This window comes from Condylura cristata, unplaced genomic scaffold, assembly GCF_000260355.1.
Source record: "Condylura cristata isolate star-nosed mole 26May11 unplaced genomic scaffold, ConCri1.0 scaffold00014, whole genome shotgun sequence".
NCBI lineage: Eukaryota > Metazoa > Chordata > Mammalia > Eulipotyphla > Talpidae > Condylura > Condylura cristata.
The window spans coordinates 27,475,049-27,497,309 of record NW_004567115.1 but is presented as its reverse complement, the minus strand read 5'-3'; the positions used below and the strand labels follow the sequence as shown (position 1 = coordinate 27,497,309).

The 22,261-nt window shown below is 44.9% G+C and overlaps 1 protein-coding gene across 4 annotated transcripts in view; it reads right to left on the bottom strand.

Moving 5' to 3' along the window:
• Positions 1-22,261, bottom strand: part of CSGALNACT1 (chondroitin sulfate N-acetylgalactosaminyltransferase 1) — a 158,225-nt gene that overhangs the window by 66,176 nt on the left and 69,788 nt on the right. For all 4 annotated transcript variants that reach the window (XM_012725017.1, XM_004682293.2, XM_012725016.1 and 1 more), the window contains exon 3: positions 9,426-10,346. In XM_012725017.1, the coding sequence (XP_012580471.1) occupies positions 9,426-10,050 (625 nt within the window). In that variant the 5' untranslated portion in view covers positions 10,051-10,346. The remainder of the gene's footprint in view (positions 1-9,425; positions 10,347-22,261) is intronic.

Below are 22,261 nucleotides of genomic sequence, written 5' to 3'. Positions count from 1 at the left end.
ACCTAAGGCATTATTGTAACTAAATCTTGCTAAACAGTATAAATAAAGACCTGCAAAAAGATGAGCAGGAAGATTTGCACCCAACTCCAACTCCCATGTCTTCCTCACTCCCTCTCCCCTTCTTGGAATCTCTGCACGCCGACGCCTTCCCATCTTAGGGTCCTGCCTGTCCTGCCTCCAGACAACTCAAAAGTTGGAGCTGGTCTCCGACACTTAGCATTTCCTTGAGTAGATGACAGGTACCTAAGTCAAGATCTAAGAAATTCAGCAAACACCAAGTAGGAGAAATACAAAGATGAAACAAAAACAAAACTTAGCCATGACTTAGTATTGATCTAGTATTGTACCAATGCTACAAAATGTACCTGGGTTATGGGAAATATTGACATCAGAGGAAGTTGGGTGAAGGGTATACTAGAAGTCTCTACATTAGCTTTGCAACGCTTCTGTAACTATAAGTATTGATAGTAAAGTTTTTTTTTTTAAGTTTTATTTATGTATGCATGCAGAACTGGGGTTCAGGCACAGGCCAGAGATGCAGGGGCAGTAAGAGGATTCACCAGAGACAGAGTGAAGGTCAGAACAGGCCGACTGATGAAGTACATCAGACGGGAGCATCAGACGGGTCAGGAGAGGTCTGCCACACCGTGTGGGTCACCTCCAGGGCTTAGGATCAAACTCGCACTGTAGTGGCTGCAGCTTGCTTGCAGGTCTGCGCTTCAACCCGCTGCGCCACCAGGGAGGGCCTGATAGTAAAGTTTTAAGGCAGAGTTTTAGTGTTAGGAACTATGTTGAGAATGTAGTAATGCTTAGAAAAGAAAAGGAAAATAACTTTCTAAAGAAGCTATTTTCCACACCTGCTTCTCCCTAGCTTCTGCCATATGTATTCCTGAGTTTGGAATTTAAATCAGACATGTGTCTATCCCAGGAATCCAAGTACTATTCAAGGTATTACTTCTAGGAGAAGTGGCCTGAAATGCAAACAATTAATTTACAATGGAACATTAAGAGCAGAGCAGATCTATACGATGAATGCTATAGATACCTTGGATTTTCTATAAGCTTCCCTTCCAAAAGGTTTCAAGCAATTGCTACCACACATGTCGACCGTGCAGTGTATACAGTGGGGGTGAAAGCTGAATGAGATGAGCACTCAGCCTTCTAGTAGTGCAAAGAATGCACATGGAAGAGTCAGAGGCCAGGCTCTGGCCCCAGCAGAAGGACCCCTCAGACTCAGGCTTCTTGAAGGCTGGGTTGGCAAAGACTGCCGAGAAGGCAGCGTAACCCAGGAACAGGAAAACTTAACTGTGCTCCAATTTCTACTGCTAGAAGCCATCTGTAAAGACTGGCTGAATCTAAATGAAAGTTATAAAACCAGAAGGACATATAGTGTGACAGTTTATTACTGTTTTATTAGACACTGATTTATAACAATGCACAGGTGAAAGTTATAGAACATTATAATGCAAGGCTAATTTGATGAAAAAGAAAAAAAAAAACCATAGATGGGGTTTGAGAAGCTCTTCAAGCACTGGGTTGGGAAGAATGAGAACGAATGTCCAGCTGGAAGAATCAGGAAAGATTTCTGAGTGGAGACAGAATGTCAGACATTGGATAGAGAGGCTCTGAGGGAAGCAGTCTGCACAGGAAGGAGGGAGGATTTAGTGGCAGAAGGGCAGAAGCAGGAACGGTGAGTTGGAATCAGATTGTGGGGTCTTCATGATGGCCTACATTGTGGATTTACAAAAAAGCTGTCTGCATAAAGGAGTAGATAGTGTAGAACATACAGAAATGCAACCCCTCTCTCCTCTCAAAGAGCTGACAAGCACCCCCAAACAGCTCGCTCTTTCAGGGTCTCAACTAGCAGCTCTGAATTCAACATTCCCTCCTAACTCTTCTCTTCTTGAATGCCCTTCCCATTACACGGCAGTAATTCTGAGAAGAAATGCAGGCCTGAGCAGTTTAAGTACAGCTTTTCGAGCTAATAGTTCCAACCGCCAGATGTTCCTACCTCTGTCAAGTGAAGGATTTGTGAGCCCCTTCCTGTGTCTCTGTCTGCTCATGTCTCCACGATCATGTGCTTTTTCCATCTTTCCTAACAACTCTTTCCAAGAAAATTTATACCACTCACCAGCATGGGGCTTCTCCCAAGGGTATCTACAGGCTGGGGCATATTCTAAAAGATTTTTCCACATCACTCCTGGACCACAGAAGTATGTGGATGGAGGCAAAGCCCCTTGGAAGTAAGAGGGGCAGGGTGAGGAGCTAAGATCCAAGGTGTGGAGTCCAGCCAGGCTCTGGCTCCATCATCAGACAGTTGGGGGCCTTGGGGACATTACCTGACCTCGATGAGTTTTACATTCCATGCCGACAAAACAGGGAGTGGGAGAGTGAGAGTGTCCATGTCACTGGTGGAGGAGAGGATGAAATAAGGTAGCATTTTTGAACTGTCAGAAAAAGTGTCTATTGCACAGACCAAGATCAGCAGGAATAAACCACAGCAGTCCCCATCTCTGATGACTGTGACCTCAAAGACATCAAGACTATTTGTCTGCTTGGGCACCAGGGCATAAAAGAGGCAACAGGGAGCTATTTGGGCCTAAGAGCTGAACTCACTGCCTCGTGAGATGGAAGGATCTCCTAACACCAGATCCAGATGGTTCCTCTGAGCCACCGCTATGGCTGGCTGTCAGGGTCCTTGTGATGGTGTCTCTAGCGACTCTCAGGTCCCACTGCTGCGAGGCTGACATCCCTTACCCTACACCCCAATCCTATCCCCAGGTCAATCAGTTTTCTGGTCCCTGCCCTCTGCTGCCAACCCGTTCCCACCTCACTTCCTCTCTGGCCACCTTTTCTCACCTCTCCAGACTGGCTCAGAGACCACCTCCTCCAATGTTTCCTTGACTTGCATTCAGATCAGTTCTGAAGCCTGAGGCACCAAGAATCAGACTCCCCACCTCAACCCCAACTGAATCCTTAATCACACAAGAGTTCTTTCCACCCAGGAAGCTAACCAGGTCCTTCAGGACTGAAACGTGGCATTCTCCTCTTTCCCCTGACCCTCCCCCCAACACACACACACACACACAAACACACACACATCTGGGGACAGCACAGTAATAGGAGTCCTATTGGTGCAAGTGGATTAAGCTTTGGTGCAAGAGCTCATCCATGATCCCAGCAAAGGACAAACTGGGGCTCTGGTTAAAAAACTACAGATCCTTTCCCACAAACAGCACTCCCTACCCAATATGGATATGCAGGCTGAAGTCTGAAGCCGACCCACCAACCCACTGAGGTCACACCAGTCACTCGTCACTGATGCGAAGGTAGTCCCTGGGTTGTCTGTCACCCCCCTCCAAACTCACGCGTAGATTTGTTAGTGTGAGGTCTCTGTTCAGACTGGCCAGGTTCAAGTTCCTTCACCTTTAACGTCCCACAGCATCACAAGTGCTTGCTTACAGCACCTTCTTAACAGGAAAGATGAGGCAGACTGAGAACAAGAGTACCTCCATTTTTTTCAAAAGCCCCTGGGAACCAAACTGTGTTGAGTGAGTACAATAAGAACACCCACAACAGAATCATAACACAAAGTCAGACTTCCTAGGCTCTGCAGTCTTGAGACAAAATATTCTGTACACACAGGAAGTCTGCCAAACCCAGGTTTGACTGGCCCCCGCGCACTGAAAGCCCAAGGAGCTGAGCCTCAGCAAAGGCGTCCGGAGCGTGGCTAAGCTGCTAACACCATCTCCCATTTCTGTCCTTTCCTCTCCCTGGCTAGCAGGGTTTACTGCAAAACCCATGGAGTTCTGTTCAAAATTATTAAAAATTTCAAAATTAAAAAAAAAATTTTCAAAATAGCTCATGACAGTAGAGCATTACTCTAGCATATGTTTCTACAGCTGTCCTGACAGAAAATTCCTGTATTTCCTGATTTTCTTTCCCATTATCACGACCAGGAAGAATCCACTCTATAAACTGTTGCCACAAACCGTTGATTTGCATGCAAGCCTCTTAGCTCTGATTTTGAAATAAAAAGCATGTCTCCCTCCTTACAGCAAGCAAATGAGGAAAGTGGAAGGACAAAGTGGGAGAGGGGCCACCCTGAGGAGAGAGCGGAGGCAGTCACACAAGCCCTGCTCGAGCCCTCGCCACCCAGCAGGTGCTCCTGGGACCTAGAGCCTGACTCAGGACCTAACTTCCTCTTGCTGTCCTGCCTGCTTGCAAATTGCCCCCAACACTGTTTCTCCCTCCATACCCCAAACACAGGTTAGACCCTCACTGTGCAGAATCCTCACTCTCTATTATTTCTGCATGCTCAGAAATGCCCCTGAATGCATTTCTACCCCTGGATACAGTCACCAACAAAGAAGCAAATCGCTAAAATACACATTCAGGGACCATTTCCTCTCCTCACAGTCCCAAAAGCCTCGTTGCCAAACACCCAGGACCTGAAAATGAATTTGACTTGTTTAGAAAAACTTTGGAACATGGTCGCAGGACACCACTTAGAAGGGTGATGGTACTTCACGTCCAAACCTCAGTCTCTACAAGGCTTGACTTAGCTTTCTGGAGAGCCGACCATGAGCTCTCAGCTGTGGAGCAGGAAGTTGGGGGACTCACTGTGCAGTCAGCTACAAAGGTTTTATAGCTATTTCCATCACCCACTTTGTAAAAACATAATTCAGGGGGCATTTAACTGGCACCTCTCGTGGATTACAGTTTGGTTCCACCTCATTCCTAAATGAAGGATTTGGGAATTTAACTATGCTTGTCACCACCAACCCTGCCACCACTGGAAGGACAGAACAGGTTGGTATCAGAGGGGCGACCCCATGAAGATGGCAAACAAATGCCACAGAGAAGTCATATTATCTGATATTTGGATTATAAGAGAGAAATACAGCAGACCCAGTTCAAACATGGGTTTGAACAGTGCCGTTTACCTACAACCAGTTTACATTCTACCTGTTGGTTCCACGTTCAGAATTCACCCAATCATGGCTATCGGCTGGCTAAATTTGCAGATTCACAACCTGTGGAGACGGAGGGACTTGAGTATCCACAAGTCTGGGGACCTGTAGGGGTCTGAAATATCCCTGAGGATACAAAGGGACCACCACAGTCAAGTTACTGGAGGAGGTCAAAGTTACACGCAGGCAGTGTTGCTCTAGGGTCAACTGTAACTCGGAAAGCTAAATTGTTTTATGAAATGATACAAATGATACCCCAGTGTTCTACTGAGAAAAAGGGACTCACAAAAGTCTACAGATCCCACATGGAAGGGATAACTATACCACCAACATAAAGATTTTCTGTCTCCTAGAGAAAATAAGTAGTTAGGCATTCTAAGGTACAGGATCTGATCAAGTTTCTCAAGTTTAACTTACTTCTCCAGACGATTGTAAAAAAAAAAATGTGCTATTATTGAGAAGTCAGCACAAAAGTCAGGGTCAACAAAGCAGCTGGGAAAGGGAAGCAAATGTTCTCTCTGCTTTACAGGTAGATAATAATTAAATAAGTTTAGATAATAAGTTAGATAGTCATCAGGGAGACAGTCTCCCAGCACGAGCCTCCTAATGTTGTAGAAAGAGGCCACAGGCAGATCAAACCTTATAAATAATTGATCTGCATCCTTCTTTTATAGAGGAAGACCCCAAAGACATGTCCCACATCACCCAGCAGAGTGAATGGCAGAGAGCCCTCTGGGATGGTTGCTCGGTTGCTCAGAATCCATCTACAAAGAGAACAAGTCAAAGAAGGGCTTTGCATTTTGCAGAAGATTGGAGCAGGGTTGGGCCTGGGAGGACATCCCAGTGTTTTATTGATAGATGAGCAAAGCAAGTCTCAAGGATTTTACAAGTATTGGCCCCCGTACTTGGGTCATCATGCCCCCCAGCTCCCAGTTAGCTTTAGGTTCATTGCAATTAGCTCCCGGAAGCATTCTACAGGCACTTGGTACTATTCCTTTAACATGAAGGATTCTGAGCATTATTAAACTAGTTTAAAGGTCAGTAAATCTATTGCCTTCTGAAAGGCTTCCTGAGACCAATTTCTAGTGTGAAGACTTTCCCACCAACAAGCAATTCTCAGAAACAAGCAGCATGTCCAAGAATTCAACTTAACTCAGCTCAATTTCAACCCTATCTACCTGGAGCTAGCATCAGATTCCACCAGTTAAGGATTCAGTCCAGCAAGATTGGCCTCCTTTTCAGAAACCACTCACAAGCTAGGTTGCTACCTGCGCTTTTGATTAACTGGCTACAAATAAGAGGCTCCTATGACTCCCCCCCCCACCATGGTTTCATAATTTGTTAGTGTGATTCACAGAACTTGGGAACCTGTTGACTGGTTTATTACAAAGGGATAAAACTCAGGTACAGGCAGCTGGAAAAGACAGGGCAAGATACGGAGGAAGGACACAGAACTTCCACACCCTCTCCAGCTTGTCATTTTTCCCTCCAAATCTCATGTTCACCAACCCCAAAGCCCTCCCACTCTTGTTCTTATATGGGGGCTTCATTAGGCAGAATTTATTAAAATAATGGGTCATTGATAGGTGAACTAATTCTCCAGCCTTCACAGGACCTGGTCCCAGAGTTGGGGTCCTCTAATCATGTCACTGATTCTGCTAACAGTCCTCAGCTTTAGGTATTTCCAAAAGCTACCTGATTCACATAATAAAAGACACCTCTAGCACTCTCAACACTTAGGAAATTCCAAGGGCTTGGGGAGCTGTAAATCAGGAACTGTGGACCAAGACGACCAAATATATATGATACATATATATCTTATCTGAATGATCTGATCATCTGAATGATCAAATAGATACTTCTTGTAAATCATCATATGATTCTGTTGTTGTTTTTTTTTTTTAGAATGCTGAGAGTATAAAACAACTCAAATTATAATCCATAATTTCCCTCTGGAAATTTTAACAGTTGGCTAATTTGCTCCAAGTTTTGGACTATAGCACTACCACAAAATCAATCTCTCCAAGGTTATGTTTGGGTTATTTTAAAGGCCCACTCCACCCACATAAAGGCACCACCACTAGTTTTAGCTCACAGAAAATAGGTCTCAAGTCAGAGCCTTTCTCTTTCCTTCTTTCTGCTCTTTTCCCAGACATAAATCAAAGACTCATGCACAAGAATGGAAAAGGAATTCAAAAGTAATTCAATGCAACTATCTCTCTGATACCACGTGACTTAGAACCTCCAGGCCAAGGGGATATCCAGTTAATGACAGAATTCTTGTAGTGACAGCAATTTCATTTTGTTCAGGAAGCTACAACTTTCATTGAATTTAAATCTACTTTGCTGCAGTTTCTTCTGACTCATGGCATCTTTCATAATGCCCCACTTCCTGCAAACATAAAATATTGCCTCCACAATCTTTGGTGTTAAGAATTTTAAAATGAAATTAACTGTGCTTATCACAGTCAAATATGTATAAATATATTTCAAGTGCTTGTATCAATTTACTCATCATATGAAAACGGTTGACTGTCACCAGATTTGGAAGGGATCTACGTGTGGATGGATCTACCTTCTTAAAACATAGGCTGTGCCCCACACAAGAAAGCATAAATGGGCAGCTATGATAACAGCACCTTCATAAAAAGTCCACATTAGGTTAAAAAGTCAAGCCTTAACCTCATTCATTTCCAGCGCTTTGACCAGCTGAACATAACCTAAAGGTTAAGGACATGGACTCTGTTGGTTTGACTTCCGTGGTTCAAATCTTAACTCTGTCACTGGCTAACTAAATTCATCTGAGTCTCCATGTCTATGTTCCTTAATGGGATCCTTATGAAGAAAAAGAGAACTAAGCAGTGAAGTTCCTAGAGCCATATCTTAAGAGCAAATAAACTCAGGAACCAGAGTTCTGTGCCACTGCTGATTGAGAGTGAAAGTATACATTAAGACAAGAAAAGTAGACAAAGATTTCAAATATGAATGCAGATTTAAAATTACCAGGGCAAATACTCCAAATTGCTGGCAATGATTTGTAATCAAGTTCCTTTGAAGTTGCTCTGTATGTGGGCGGCTCTGTGCAGCCCACTCCAGGGTGAGTGGGAACCAGGTTTTGTATTTTAAGGATGTTCAATGATTTTCCCTGGGGTTAGGCTAGTAAGATAATATATGTGGAAACGATTCATAAACTGTAAAGCACTATAAAATGTGATGCCGTGTCATGGTTATTTTGGACTCTGAGTGATCACTGTGTGCTCATACTTGCTAGTTGTCAAAGGGGCCAGGCATTTTTTAATACCTCATATAAGTGAATAAAATAATCCTCACACCAAAAACTTGATCCTGTAAAAGATTTCTTTCCATGGCATATATATATATATATGAAAAATGATACTATACTAAAATCGCATGAAATTATGGCTCACAAATATAGTGGGGGGAAAGATGGGCAAGTGTCCAAAGAGAGCAGGTATAAACAGCAGCCAGAGAGGTTTTTTTATGACTAAGGAGAGGTATCTTGCCTATAGGTTGATGAGATGGCGGTTGCATAAACCCAGGAGAGAAAGATTAAGTGGATGCAGCTCCAAGCCTGGGAAGCTGAAATTCATTCTACCCAGACAAGGGGAAGAAATGGATCCTCTAAGCTGCTTCCTCTCCCAAGTTATCAGTTGATTTTTAAACCAGTAACAAAGGGGCGATTTGTATCAGGAGAAGAGACTAATGAGCCTTCCAAGAAAGCAGACAAGGCTGCTTTCTTCTAAAATTAAACACAATCAAACACAAATCCGCATTAGGTTAAAAAGCTGAGCCCTTCACCTCATTCATTTCCAGCACTTTGACCGGCTGTGCAACATAACCTAAAGGTTAAGGACATGGACTCTGTGGTCTGACTTCCGTGGTTCAAATCTTGACGCTGTCACTGGCTAACTAAATTAATCTGAGTCTCCATGTCTATATCTCTTAATCTTTATGAAGAAAAAGAGAACTAAGCAGTGCAGTTCCTAGAACAGCGACTGGCAAACGTGAGTGCCACCGAGTACCCACCTGCTCTTCCGCTCACCAGCCTGAACACCAGGCCCAATTACAAGTGCCTGGCACAAACAACAAAATTAAAAATGCCTATCACCTTCTATTTGGGCCTTCAAGTTTTACGTTTCTGTATTGTCTTATTTTATTTTTTTCCCCAGCAAAAGCAGTACTACCTTCTTTTGCCAAAGAACAATGAACCTGTCCGCTCAAAGACTGCAGTTTCCATGAGAAAGTAATTAGAAACAGATGTTCCTAAAAAATAAAAATCCATGCTCTATATGTTCTTGGCGTCACTCACTTAAAACTTTCTACAGTCATCCCCAAAGCCAAGTGCACCCTCCTGCAGCTGTGACCTGCCCGGCAGCCTGGACCCAGAAGCCTTTTCTTCTACTGTCCACCCCAATCCACAAACTTGCCAACCTTCTATGAAGTCCGAGGCGGTGTAAGGCCGCTGATTGGGGCTGCTCTCTGCAGGGTTGTTCAGGGTCTCCAAAGCTGACTCAATAGCTTCCACCAACTCGTCCCTCTTGTCTTTCCTCACAGGTTTCTCCTCGGGGTGACGGGTCAGGCCCGTCTCCAGCTGGTACACTTTCTGCAGGGTGAAGCTGTCGAAAGGCACGGCGGCATACTCCGTGGCCAGCTTGACGCCGGCGTGCACCTCCGCTCTGTCCACTTGGGAGTGCAGGAAGGCCAGGAGGTCGGCCTGGGTCTTCTCGGGGGGTCCTGGGTCGAGGCCCGTGGCATCGCCCGTGTGGTGCTGTGTGTTCTTGAGCTGTGAGCTCCTCTCCTGCAGCTCCTCCTTGAGCTGTGCGATCTGCCTCTTGAGGCTGCTGATGTAGTTGCGGTGCTGTTCCTCCCATTCCTGCAGGACAGCCTGGTATCCCTCCTTCCCTGTGGGGCCATTGGCCCGCGGCAGCCCCAGCTGGTCCTCATCGCCTTTCGGAGTGCAGGCTAACATATAGAGCACAGAGACCACACAGCAAAGGAGCACGAATAACACCACCACCCGCGAGATCCACGCTAGCAGCCCCCGACGAACCATCATCACTCAGCAATCGGCCATGCGTGCAGACCTGGAGACATCCCAGAAGGCCAGAGCCGGGCCCAAGGGCTCCCTGGGCTAGATCACGGGAAGCACGCCTTTGAGTCCCCTGAGCTGCTTTCGTCCATTTTTTTCCTACAAGGAGTCTTGTTCCTAGGAGTCAATCACCACCTGGAGCATTTTCTTGTTTCTAAGGGACGCTCTTCTAGGCAGAAGCAACAAGTCAGGCAAAACCTCCACGTTTTCCCATTCCTTCCCATTATAGCACTCCAGATGTGCGGCAGACAGCAAGGGGAGACCTGGGAAAGAGACCAAATGACAAGACTTAGTCAAGATAATAACACCCGTATGTGTGAATACGGCAGTCAATATTCAATAGCCGTCCTGTAAGGTTTATAGCAAATGCTTCTGACAGGTGATTAAATATTGATAAATGGGTCCTCCCTGGTGGAACAACAGGTGAAAGCACAGCACTGCAAAGCTATCAGCAGCCACTTCAGCACGAGTTCAATCCCTGGCCATGGAGGTATGACCCACATGGCACAGCAGACCACACCTGACCCTCTGGCTTCCCCTCAGTGGTGTATTTCAATCCATCTGCCTGTTCTGCTCCCCACTCTGTCTCTGGTGAATCCTTTCACGGCCCCCACACCTCTGGCCTATAGCCCAGTTCTGTATGCATAAATAATCTTTTTAAAAATCATTAAATGTTTGTAAATTAGAACATAAATATGCATTTGCAGTGTGATGCATATTAAAAACAAAGTTGCAGAAAAAAAATAATTAGAAAAAATATGGCAAAATATGAGTAATTTTCTGGGGGGAATTCATGGTGATTTTTCAGTATTTTATAAATTCTCCACAATTGCACATTACTTTCATGGTTAAAAGGAAAAAAATCAAAACCCCAATGCAATGAAAATTATAGGCAGGGGTTTCTCCCAGCAGAGCATGCCCAGTATTGGTGAATGCGAAAGATGGTGTCCACCCCAGCTCACCTATGCTCACTCGCTCAGGGGGTGGCTGAAAGGCAGCTCAAAATGGTTGTCAAGCTTTGTATGAGGTAGGTGGTGGGGAAACACCTGGAGGCTCAGATATGCAATTAATTGATGTGGGGGCTCACCTACTCAGAAGGCATCAGGGGAGCTGTGCCAGCCGACTCCTGCAGCCCCAGGGGATGACCAGCTTATCACAGAAAGAAAACAGACCCGAAATACTGTCCTGTCAGTACTTCAGGCAGCTCTCTGTTCCTGCTTCTATGAGAAATTCTGGTTCCTGGCTGCCCTTCAGGAATGCCCAGAGGGATCACAGGGTCTTGTGTTCAAGACATACCCTGCACCTCAGCTCCAAGCTCTTTGAAATAAATGAGAACCAACCTCCCTCCCACTTTATACCTGCACTCTTCTCCCCACATGTATCTGACATGGACATCTCCACTCTACATTCTTTTGTCTGTGTTCTCCTTTTATAATCCCTCTCTCATCTCTCTCTATCCAATGAAGCCAGAAATGAATGAGTGAATGAATGAATGAATGAATGAACCACCAAAGTAGAACAAAAAAATTCATTTAGAAATCTTAGATGCATCTTTTTATAGCATTTCTCTTAAAACTTGCTCCCTGAGGGTCCATGTGCTGCCCATTTAAAAAGCTTCACATTTTTCATAATCCCCACAGTCATGAAATCATTTTTGACAGCGTCTTTATCCAGCCCAGAAATCCAGATTCTGGATTAAAAATTGTTTCAATTACTGGGTTCTGTTCCTTTCTGGTGGGAAGAAGGAGTCCAGTAAGTTAGCAAACTCAGGACCCTTGGAAGAAGACACGATATTGCTTCTAACATTCTTTATACAAAAAATCTATTAATCACAACTTCCTGACTTTATCTGAATATTTCCAACTATGTAATGTGGTCACATCTGAGGGTTTCTCTCCTATTGTCTAGTCTATGTGCCACTTACAAATATTGTTAATGTTATTGAAATAATTTATTTTTCAATTTTTCTTAAAAATTCAACACATAGCTTTCCCTCCAGTATTTCTGTTGGCCTTAGGATTCTCTCTCCTATAATTTAGAACAATACACAGTTATTAGTGCTAAGTTTAAAGTGCATGTTTAGCCCTGGAAGCCTTTTCTGTGTGATGAAAATCTTGGGATTTGTATAATTACTATAATTCTGTGATTAAAAACATCTCAGCTTTGGTATTCAGGCACCTTGCTGTTTTTTAATGAAATCTCTCAGATGAACTCATTATATCCAAGTATTAAATTACTAGTGAAGACATGTTATCACATTATTCTGCCACTTTAAAGACTTTTACTTTAAATGGGTTGTCATTAAAGACAAAATAAGCAAGCAAAAAGTAAAAATGGAACATTCAACACAATTTGTTGTGTTGCAGAAACTTCAATATGCAAGCTTCCAAGCAGATTTTTTAAATAGAGTAATTGTTACATTTGCATAATAAATTGAAAGCATGATGGTTAACTGAAGCAATGTAGTGAGGCTATGGCTAGAGAAATATAAAACCGCACCATAATTATTTCATTCTGCTTTATACATCTCTTTAAAATGTAGCCTGGCTTTGACAAGTATATATTTTAATTATTTGGTATTCCATTCTTCATGAAAGTAAGGGGGAAAACAATTTTTAGAAGTAACAAAACTCATAAAAATTACTCCCTAGAAAATAATGATGAAGTTCCAATTTTTAAAATGTCAGTAGATAATGTACTTCAGAAGCAAAATCATATATCTTTTAAAAGACAAAAAGTTCTTTCTAATGATTCTAGCAGTATAATAGGCAATCAAAATAGAAATAACTAGCTAAAGTAGTGAGGTTAGAGTATCTGCTTGTTGATCCTTCAGACTCATGCTTCTAAGGAGATTTTGGGTTTTTTTCCATTCAACAACACAGAGCATCATTCTTAAGAGCTGAAGTTGGGTCCTCCCTGGTGGCGCAACAGGTTAAAGCACAGCACTACAAAGCTAGGAGCTTCAGCGGGACTTCGATCCCCAACCAGCGAGGTGACCCGCATGGCGCAGCACACCTCTGGTGTCTCGCCCGCTGCTCCCCTCAGCAGTGTACTTCATCAATCTGCCTATTCTGCCGCCCACTCTATCTCTGGTGAATTCTCTTATTGCTCCTGTACCCCAGTTCTGTATGCATAAATAAATATATCTTTTAAAAAAGTGGCCACTGATTGTGAGATCAATTTCCATTTCTCCTTAAAAAAAGAAAAAGAAAGAAAGATGGCGTTTTTCCAGCTCTACCACATCCAGGAAAGAACCTTTCCATGACACGTTATGTACAGCCAGAGCAGGTGTGTAGCCAAGCTACAATGGTACCTCGCCATCTCTTCCCTCTGTAGAGGTGTTGGAAGAACTAGAGTTAACATTTACAATGTGTTTACAGACTTACAGATGGAAAGCACCATGTAATTACCAAGCGCTATTACAAGTTAGAGATGACAGTGAAAATATAGCTTTATGTGCTCACAGCAGCATTGTGCAACTATTTTAAAAACTTAGAAAGGGCATCCAGATTTCATATGAACTCACTGGGGGTGGGAGGTGAGTGTGAGGAAGGAGTAAAGAGCAAGAAGGGGTCCCTCTGTATAAACAACTTGAGGATTGTTGGAAAAAAGGAATGGGCATTCCTATTTTATGAATTACAGAGCATCCTCTGCTCATCAGGTTTCTTAACCACTTGTGCTTTCCCCAGTATCCTCCTGCCTCTGGCCAACCCCCCAGGGTGGCTCAGTGACATGCATTTGTCCACCATTCAGGATTTCTACATTAGACCGAAGGGAATACCACTGGCTTTGCTGCCATTCTTACAACCACCAGATAACAGAACTGCAGGGAGAAGCTTTCTTCATAGTCTACTGTGAAGACAATACTGTTGCAGGGCAGTGGCTACCACCAGGACCCACCTAAATTGGAGCCCACCTAAAGCCAGGTCTTTCTAGAAACCCTAAGACTAGGAAGAAGGCTTTCAATGCAGAACAGAGTTCCAAAGTCCTCAGACAGAACAACCCCAGGAGCTTCCTCCTGGCATGTACAGTTAGGGGAGGGTAAGGAACTTACAGCACATTCTGACGATGTTAAGCAGAAAGTCAGAAAGACTAAGTGAGCCCATGCCAAGGGGACCAGCCATGGTATGCGTGGCTCAGAGGACAGGTACAAGCTGCCCGCCTGACATCCTGCCCTCAACAGGCATGGCCTGGGTCTCCAAGTAACATGGTAACAGCCCAACCATGGGTCCGAGTCACAGTCCTCTCATCCAACACAGGCATCAGCATCGTTTTTCATGCTTATGAAGAGTTACTATGCACCTGTTAGGTTCAACGTGCCAAGTAAGAAATCACAGGAGACAAAAAGCCAAATACCGGGGCTCCCTGGTGGCGCAGCGGGTTAAAGCACAGCACTAAGAAGCTAAAGCCATTCAGCATGAGTTCGATCCCTGCCCTGGAGGTGACCCACATGGCGCGGCAGACCTCTCCTGACCTGCCTGCTGCTCCCTCAGCATTGTACTTCGTAGAGCTGCCTGTTCTGCTCCCCACTCTGTCTCTGGTGAATCCTCTCACCGCCCCTGCACCTCTGGCCTGTACCCCAGTTCATTATGAATAAATAAATAAATCTTTTTTAAAAAGCCAAACTCCAAAATCAGCTCTTCATATGCTGTAGAGGGATGGAGGCTATGATGGGGCCCCAAACAGGAAATGACATTAACGTGTTAATTCTATGCTTCCATCTCCTAAATGTAGGGGGGTTGAGAAGCATCAGTAAATAAACTTTAAAATGAGGGAAGCTTACCCATAGGGATTACAACTGAGGTGGAAAAAGCTGCCTGTCTGACATCACAAAATGATGTAAAAATAAACTATTATATTATTTTTTTAAAAATGAGGGAAAGCTTGGGCCCTCCCTGGTGGCGCAGCAGGTTAAAGCACTGCACTAAGAAGCTTAAGCCACTTCCGCATGAGTTCGATCCCCGCCTGCCCCGGAGGTGACCACATGGCGTGGCGGACCTCTCCTGACCCGCCCGCTGCTCCCCTCAGCAGTGTACTTCGTTGATCTGCCTGTTCTGCTCCCCACTCTGTCTCTGGTGAAGCCTCTCACCCTCCGCATCTCTGGCCTGTACCCCAGTTCTGTATGAATAAATAAATAAATCTTTTAAAAAAAAAAGTGAGGGAAGCTTAAACTAAATGTTAGTTTAATCAGCACCATTTGTTAAGAAAAGATATGCAAGTGACTATGGTTACAGTTTCTCCTTTCATCTCAGAGTAGAAAGTCTTAGAAGGTGAAATCAAGCTAGGTCTAAAGCAGACTAGAGTATGACACATACCTCAAATGGGCACCATGGGTGCTGGACTCTCTGTGGCCAGGACAGAGGTCGCTGTTAGGATGGGTATGCACCGTGCACACTAAAAACCAGAGAACATTCTGGGTGTGAGGTCTGTGTACTGTGACAGAGGGCCTGCCAAGCTGTCTTGTAATGTCCACAAGGGCTTCAGGAGTCACAAGGACTCTAGCATGACCTGCAGATGAAGTGTTGTCAGGGTCAGCAGCGGTCGAAGGGGAGATGGGCTCGCAGGAAGACCAGCCAGGCACTACAACTACAATGCCAGGCCTGTGAGTGATAAAGGAAACTATTCAAGAGGTGAGTGGCAATAAATTCTACAAGACATCTCCACCCCGCATACAGGCACAGCCAAGGAGGTTGGTGGATGAGGAAAAAAACAAGCAGTGTTTATTGGGCCAGGAGGCGGTAGACCAAAGGCTCAGCACCGTGTGAGTCCACTCTGCACTGGCACATACAAACAGGCCTTTGATGGCCAGTGCGTAGGCTAAGCTCCAGTGAATGGATTAGCTGTACTAGGAGAACATGAACTGAGGTCATATCTCTTGGACAAACATACCATCCTGAATGTGTGTGGAAAAGCCACCCTGAAGGATTCTTATTCAAAGAGTTTTCCAATGCTCTCAAAAATGTATATAAAGCTAACACTGTAAATTTTACTCCAACACACAGCTTCATTTAGAATTCCCTGCACCTCAGCTTAATTTATGCATGCAGGGTGTGGCAGCCAGTTTCCAAGATGGCCGCCTCCCTGCCTCCTGGCTTTCAGACCATTGTGCTATGCTTCCCCAACTACACTAGGGGTTTGATGTGCATGACCATCAACTTGGCAGAAGCGGCGGAACATTCAGGAAAATCTGGGGAAGACAGACAAAAGTCGCTCTGAGAGCAGAAAGATCTTAAACCTCCCAGACCCCATTTCCAGCACAACCTGTTCATGATGTGAACAGGATCATGAATTTTTCCAATTCTTTCTTTTTTTCTTTTAATCTGCCTCTCTTAAAGGAACTAAGTATATACAACTAACCTCTGCAGTTGCTATGCTGAGTCAACAATTACGTCTCTTACATACCCTTAACTAGTTTAGGGATGAGGTACTTGCAAAGTAGTTAAAATGGCCTGAAAATAGGCATAACAAGCTCTCATAATCTCACCAAACCACATCCCCTGGAAGCTGCAGAGGACGGTTGCTCTGGCGTCGTAGATCTTTCTGGAATGCAGGTTCTTTTATTTCAGTGAGGCTTTAGTCAGCATCTATTTGTGTGCCAACTGCTTTATCCTCAGGTGTGTCCCTGATAGCAGCCTAGTGCTTGGGGCAAGGAGGTAAGCAGGCCAGTACATTGTGTCTGCAGGAGAAGTGCAGAGGTTAAACACCAGGGCAGGGACTGGGCTTCCATGTGAAATCAAGAATCAAACACTGAGGCGTGTCCACTCTCCCAATCTCCTTCAGCCCCAACCCCAGGCGCCACTTCATGCAGAGAGGGAGCCGTGGGGCTGCAGCCTCTGCCAGTCTGCTTTCCTCCTCTGACCCTGACATTCTAGGCCAGCTATCTCCAAACTTGTTAAACATATATGGCACATTCCAAGCAGTAAGGAACTTTTGAACATGTATGTAATTTCTTCATTTATAAGTCACAGATAAACTTTATGGTATTATTGGGTCGCATACTCATAAAACAATCTCCCAATAATGAAACCTCAAAATAATATCTCTTAATGTAAAACACCCTCAATGGACCATGCTGGGCACCCCGCTGGGGTCCTGCTGCAGATTCCCACCTACCAGATCCGACTTCACCAGACAGCAGTCTTGCCACAGCTGATGCCAGGGCCCCAGTGCCAGGCTCCTGCCTCACCGCCTCTGCTCTTACCCACTGACTCCACCCCACGGAGCCCACGCCTGCTGCCAGGACGTACTCCCAGACCAGTGGTGGGCTCCGCCAGGATCTCACTTCCCTCCCTTCATAATGGAAAGAAGTGGACTCAGCCTTCAAGGTGTCCCTCGAGGGCTGAGTGCAGCTCTCCCTATAAGCCAGCTCCTAGAGCATGTGCCCGGGGACCCACACAAGTGGCCCAAAGCAGTAGACTGACTGCTTCTCGGTTGTCATCAGAGAGTCATTTTCCTTTCTCACCCTCAAATCACAATGGTTTCCTGGAAGAACATATCCATTCCTTTCCCCCTACTTTGAAAGAGGAAAAAAGAAATGTGGTAAAAAGAAAATTGGGGTCCACACATCAAAAACTGAAGGCTGGCGATCTCAAAAGAGGTAAATTGAGGCAAGTTCAAAACTGTCAAAATGATTAGGTTGTTTTTTTGTTTGTTTGTTTGTTTCAAAAATATACAAAGGAATTGCCATTCAGGACACACAAGCTGTAGCAAGTGACAGATGAGTCCATTGCAGTTTTGCAATAGGCTGGTCTTATGGCCAGGGAGTTTGCCTGTTAAAATAAACAACAGCCTGGCCCTCCCTGGTGGTGCAGCAGGTTAAAGCACTGCACTGAGAAGCTAAAGCCACTTCCAAATGAGTTCGATTCCCGCCTGCCCCGGAGGTGACCACATGGCGTGGCAGACCTCTCCTGACCCGCCCGCTGCTCCCCTCAGCAGTGTACTTCATCGATCTGCCTGTTCTGCTCCCCACTCTGTCTCTGGTGAAGCCTCTCGCCACCCCTAAGCCTCTGGCCTGTACCCCAGTTCTGTATGTACAAATAAATAAATCTTTAAAAAATAATAAAAATAATAAATAAAAAACAGCCCAACCTGTTCCTGAAAACTTCCTAAGCAGACAAAATCAGCCTGGTGATTTAAACCAGGACCAGTCCAGCCCAACTGAGAGACCAGCCTAATATGGGCTGCTTTTGCTTGTCTCTGGAAAACGCAGCAAAACTTTCCAAGGTAAGCTGCAATTTTCTGTACACTGGACATTGATCGGAGATTGGTTTCTTGGTCCTTATCAGTGCTTCAGTTTTCTTTTCCTGAGAGCACATGCAGCGGATTGTCCATTTTATATCCTCCAGTTCCACTTTAGATAGAAATTCTTTCACAAGGAACAGAGTTAAAATAAGCAGAATTCCCCATACAAGTCATCAAATAGGGCCAAACCCTTTTTCTACCCTCTTTTTGGGTTTTCAATTTGTTGGCAAACTGTGGACTGAAGACTTGAAAGAGAGGACCTTCCTGAATATGCATAAATTTTCCATCCCCTCCCCCCACCACTTTTCCCCATGGGAGGCCATCCCAAGCATGTGTACAGGGCTGAGTCGGCTACCAAAACCTGCAGAGAGACCTGCTCATCTCCCCCTTCATCCCTCGGGGCTCCTTGAGGCTGAGCGAGCTGCTCTGCATCCCAAAGTGAGAACCCCGAAAAACCAGACTTCCATCACCCTTCTCTTGCTCATAATTGCAACCACTTAGTAAGTATTTACTTTGGGCCAGACATCAGACTAAGCACTTTATAAACATTATCTCATTTAATCCTCAAACAATCCTATGAGCTCAGTTTTATTATCCCCGAGAAAGATAAGGAAACTGAGGGTTAGAGCAGTGAAATAACTTGCCCAAGGTGTGCAGTCGGCAAGCAGACACGCCCGCTTTCAAATCCAACACTAACATTCTGCCACTAGGCTCTACTGCTCAGCACCCATCGGAATGCTCATTTGCCTGCTCAGACGCGCTCACTCCTCATTCTGCACCCAACTTGTCCGATTCTTCTTGTTTCTGAATTCAGAATGAGTCTTGCTATTTATGAGCTTGCCTAGCCTCTCAGATGTGGCACTCAGCACTGTTTTTCCCTTTTAATATTTCTGCCACCTCATGTAAGTGTGATTTGCAATCCCCCCTCCTTCCCAGCTATAAGCACTCATACACTTACCTAGAAATAATGGCTGTTCCAGCCATGTGCAGCACATCTTACCACCACCCCACTGTCAGGGCCAGGACAGACACTTCTGCAACGTTCAAATGCCTGCGAGCAGATTACCAGGGATTTCAAACCACATTTTAATTAGGTTTAAAACCGCTCGACTAAAAAGCATCCTGACAACTAAGAGATGTTCTTCTTTGACAGAAGATAAAGAGAACATCACTCACTCAGTTAAGATGCTGGTTGGCATCTCCACGAACTTCACTCCTACCGAACACTGAGTTCTCACTTCTTGCTTCCAAGCACAGCAAAAGCAGGTCCTGGCAACCATGTGCTGGCAAAAGTCAGTGAACCCCAAAGAGACAGGTCTTGAGGTCACACAGAACCCCTTCCAGGGAAACACATAATAATAATTAACAAGGAGGGAACTAATTAAAAGTGAGCAATGTTTCACAGTCAAGTACCTTCTAGCTAAGCCTAAGTTAGAGCCCTGGGAAGATGCCAAGAGGAGTTGCTGAACTGTGAATACTAGCCTGGAGGTGAGGTCAGTGGGATGAACCACACCAGGCTGCAGGGCTGGGGTAAGTGAGAGGGCTCCACCCGAGAGCCAGGGCAGCAGAGAGAGGAGAAACTGCTCCCTCCTTCCCACTAAGATAGCACCTGCTGAGTATAATGGCGAGAAAATAACAAAAATAATGAACAACCATATACCAGAGACATTTTGCGGGGGTGGAGTGGGGAATGGGATCAAAAACGGGGGTGGGGAGGGAAGTGCTCGGGATTATGGTGATGGCACACAGGTGACTTGGTGATGGGAAACCCGCGGGGATTACAATTGAGATGGAAAAAAAATGTACAAAATGATGTAAAAATAAACTGTTGTAAAATTAAAAAAAAAAAAAAAGTACCTTCTCCTTATTAGCACATGGCAGGAAGGAAGAAGACATGAGAATGTTTACAGAACATCTCTACCACCTCCCAATGGTTTTAAAACATCCCTAGATACCGACTTCCCAGAACAAAGCCTAGGGAAAGCCCAGTCATTAACAGCTATAGTAAGAGCTCACTTGGGTCACGGGCAGTGGCCGGTATCCTTTCGGGCAGTCCTGGAGGTGCCTCCACTGAAGGCCGGAGAGAATTCCCCGCCTCATTCATTACCTCAGAGCCACCTAAACCTTGTGTGAGTCACTGATCTTTATTCTCTGAGTGGGGGGTTCAGGGAGGCGGGGGGAACTTGCCCACTCAGCTAGCGGGTGCGACAAGGACAGAATGAAACACAGCCAGCCGAGGGGAGGCAGGTTCAGGAGTGGGCCAGGTATCTCGGGACAGAGTGACACAATCTCTAAAGGCAGAGAGATGCAGGTGCCAGGCCCTAGGAGGGCACTGTGACCTAAAGTGGAGAGTTGAGTTGCATGCGACTATCTCCATCCCCTCTGCTGCAGGCTACCCCAGGGGAACACCACTTTAGAGCAAACAGCTAGTGAAGCCAGTTTTTCTGTGGCACCTAGAGTCACCTCATAACTGCTGTATGTCACCCCCAGTCTCAAGTATCAGTCAGCAGGATGGGTGAGCTTGGTCTTTCCTTCCCCACCAGCAAAAACCTCAGAAATGAGCCCCAGAAACATCCCAAATACAAAGGTGCTGTTGAGACAATTCTCATGAGTCCTTCGCTGTATTTCACTGGGTGTTGAAAATTTTTTTTAAAAAAGAAAAAAGGTGAAGAAGGAAACTGCTACTTTTGGTGAAGACAAAATAAACAGTCTAACTCCTCTTGTTCCCCTCATCCTTCCCCACCTACAAGGAAGACATCAGCATACAAATAAGGGGCTTTCTTTTAGAAAGTGGTTATTATATAACCAGACTAAAGAAAGCATGGATTGTGCAGAGTGATTTTAGAAGCCCCATGAGGCTAGCTTAGCAAAGCCTTCTCTCTCCATGCCATCTATGTGAGTGCAGAAATAGAATCAACAATACAGTAAAAATTAACAGGGGAAGCCCAGTGTTACATAAATGTAAAATGTATTAACAATTTTTCACAAAAATAAAACCCAGAGTTGGTGGCAAACGATCGTTTTCAGGGTCTGGTTCCAGCCCAGCCCTCGGTGAGCTTGTCTCCGGCTCCTGACCTTGCCTTTGGCTTCCTTTCCCGACCCCCGGTGATCACCCACCCTAACGTGGTATCCATTAGCCCTGGTCAGGGTTCATTGATTATTATGCTATTATCTAAAAATATTTCAAAGTATTACTTCCATCAAGAAATTTCTCTGCGGAGGGTATTGTCTTATGTTTATACAAGGTAGAGGATAGAGTGCATGTTCAATCCAAATTTGTTTTTGTTTAATACTAATCAATGTTCTCTCTGCATTATTCTGTGGCTGTGGTTCATATTCTTTCTGTGAACTTTCACCTCCTACCTGTGACCCCCTCTATTTGAATCTTCCTCCACTTCTTTAATGTCCCCTATGAATCTGCTTCTGTTATCGTTTTACTACCATTTTGTAGACAAGCACACTTAAGCTGAGATTTAGTCACTTGCCCCTTTCACCCACCAACAAACTGACAAAGCTGTGGTTCACAAAGCCAGCCGCTTCTTTGCAATACAGCTATGTGCATGGCACAGGAAATGCAAGGAGCTAGAGACCTCGGAGCACAATGCCTGTTCAGGGACAGTGGTGGAGTATAAAGAGCAAGAGAGGGCTTGGGGAGAGGCTTTCCAGCCAAGGGGTCTGCACAGAAGATTGCTCTCACTGGAACCCAACCACACCAGCACTCTCATCTCTGAGTTCTATCTTCCAGAACCATGAGAAATAGATGTTTGCTGTTTAAGCCACCCAATCTATTATTGTATAATAGGGCTTTGTGCTAAGGTAGGGACTTTAAAATTTGTCCTCTTGGCAACGGTTATCCAGCTGTCTAAAAATGTAAACAAAAGAGTCACTTGATCAGAACTGGACTTTAGCAAATGGACAGCACTGCGATAGACTGAGA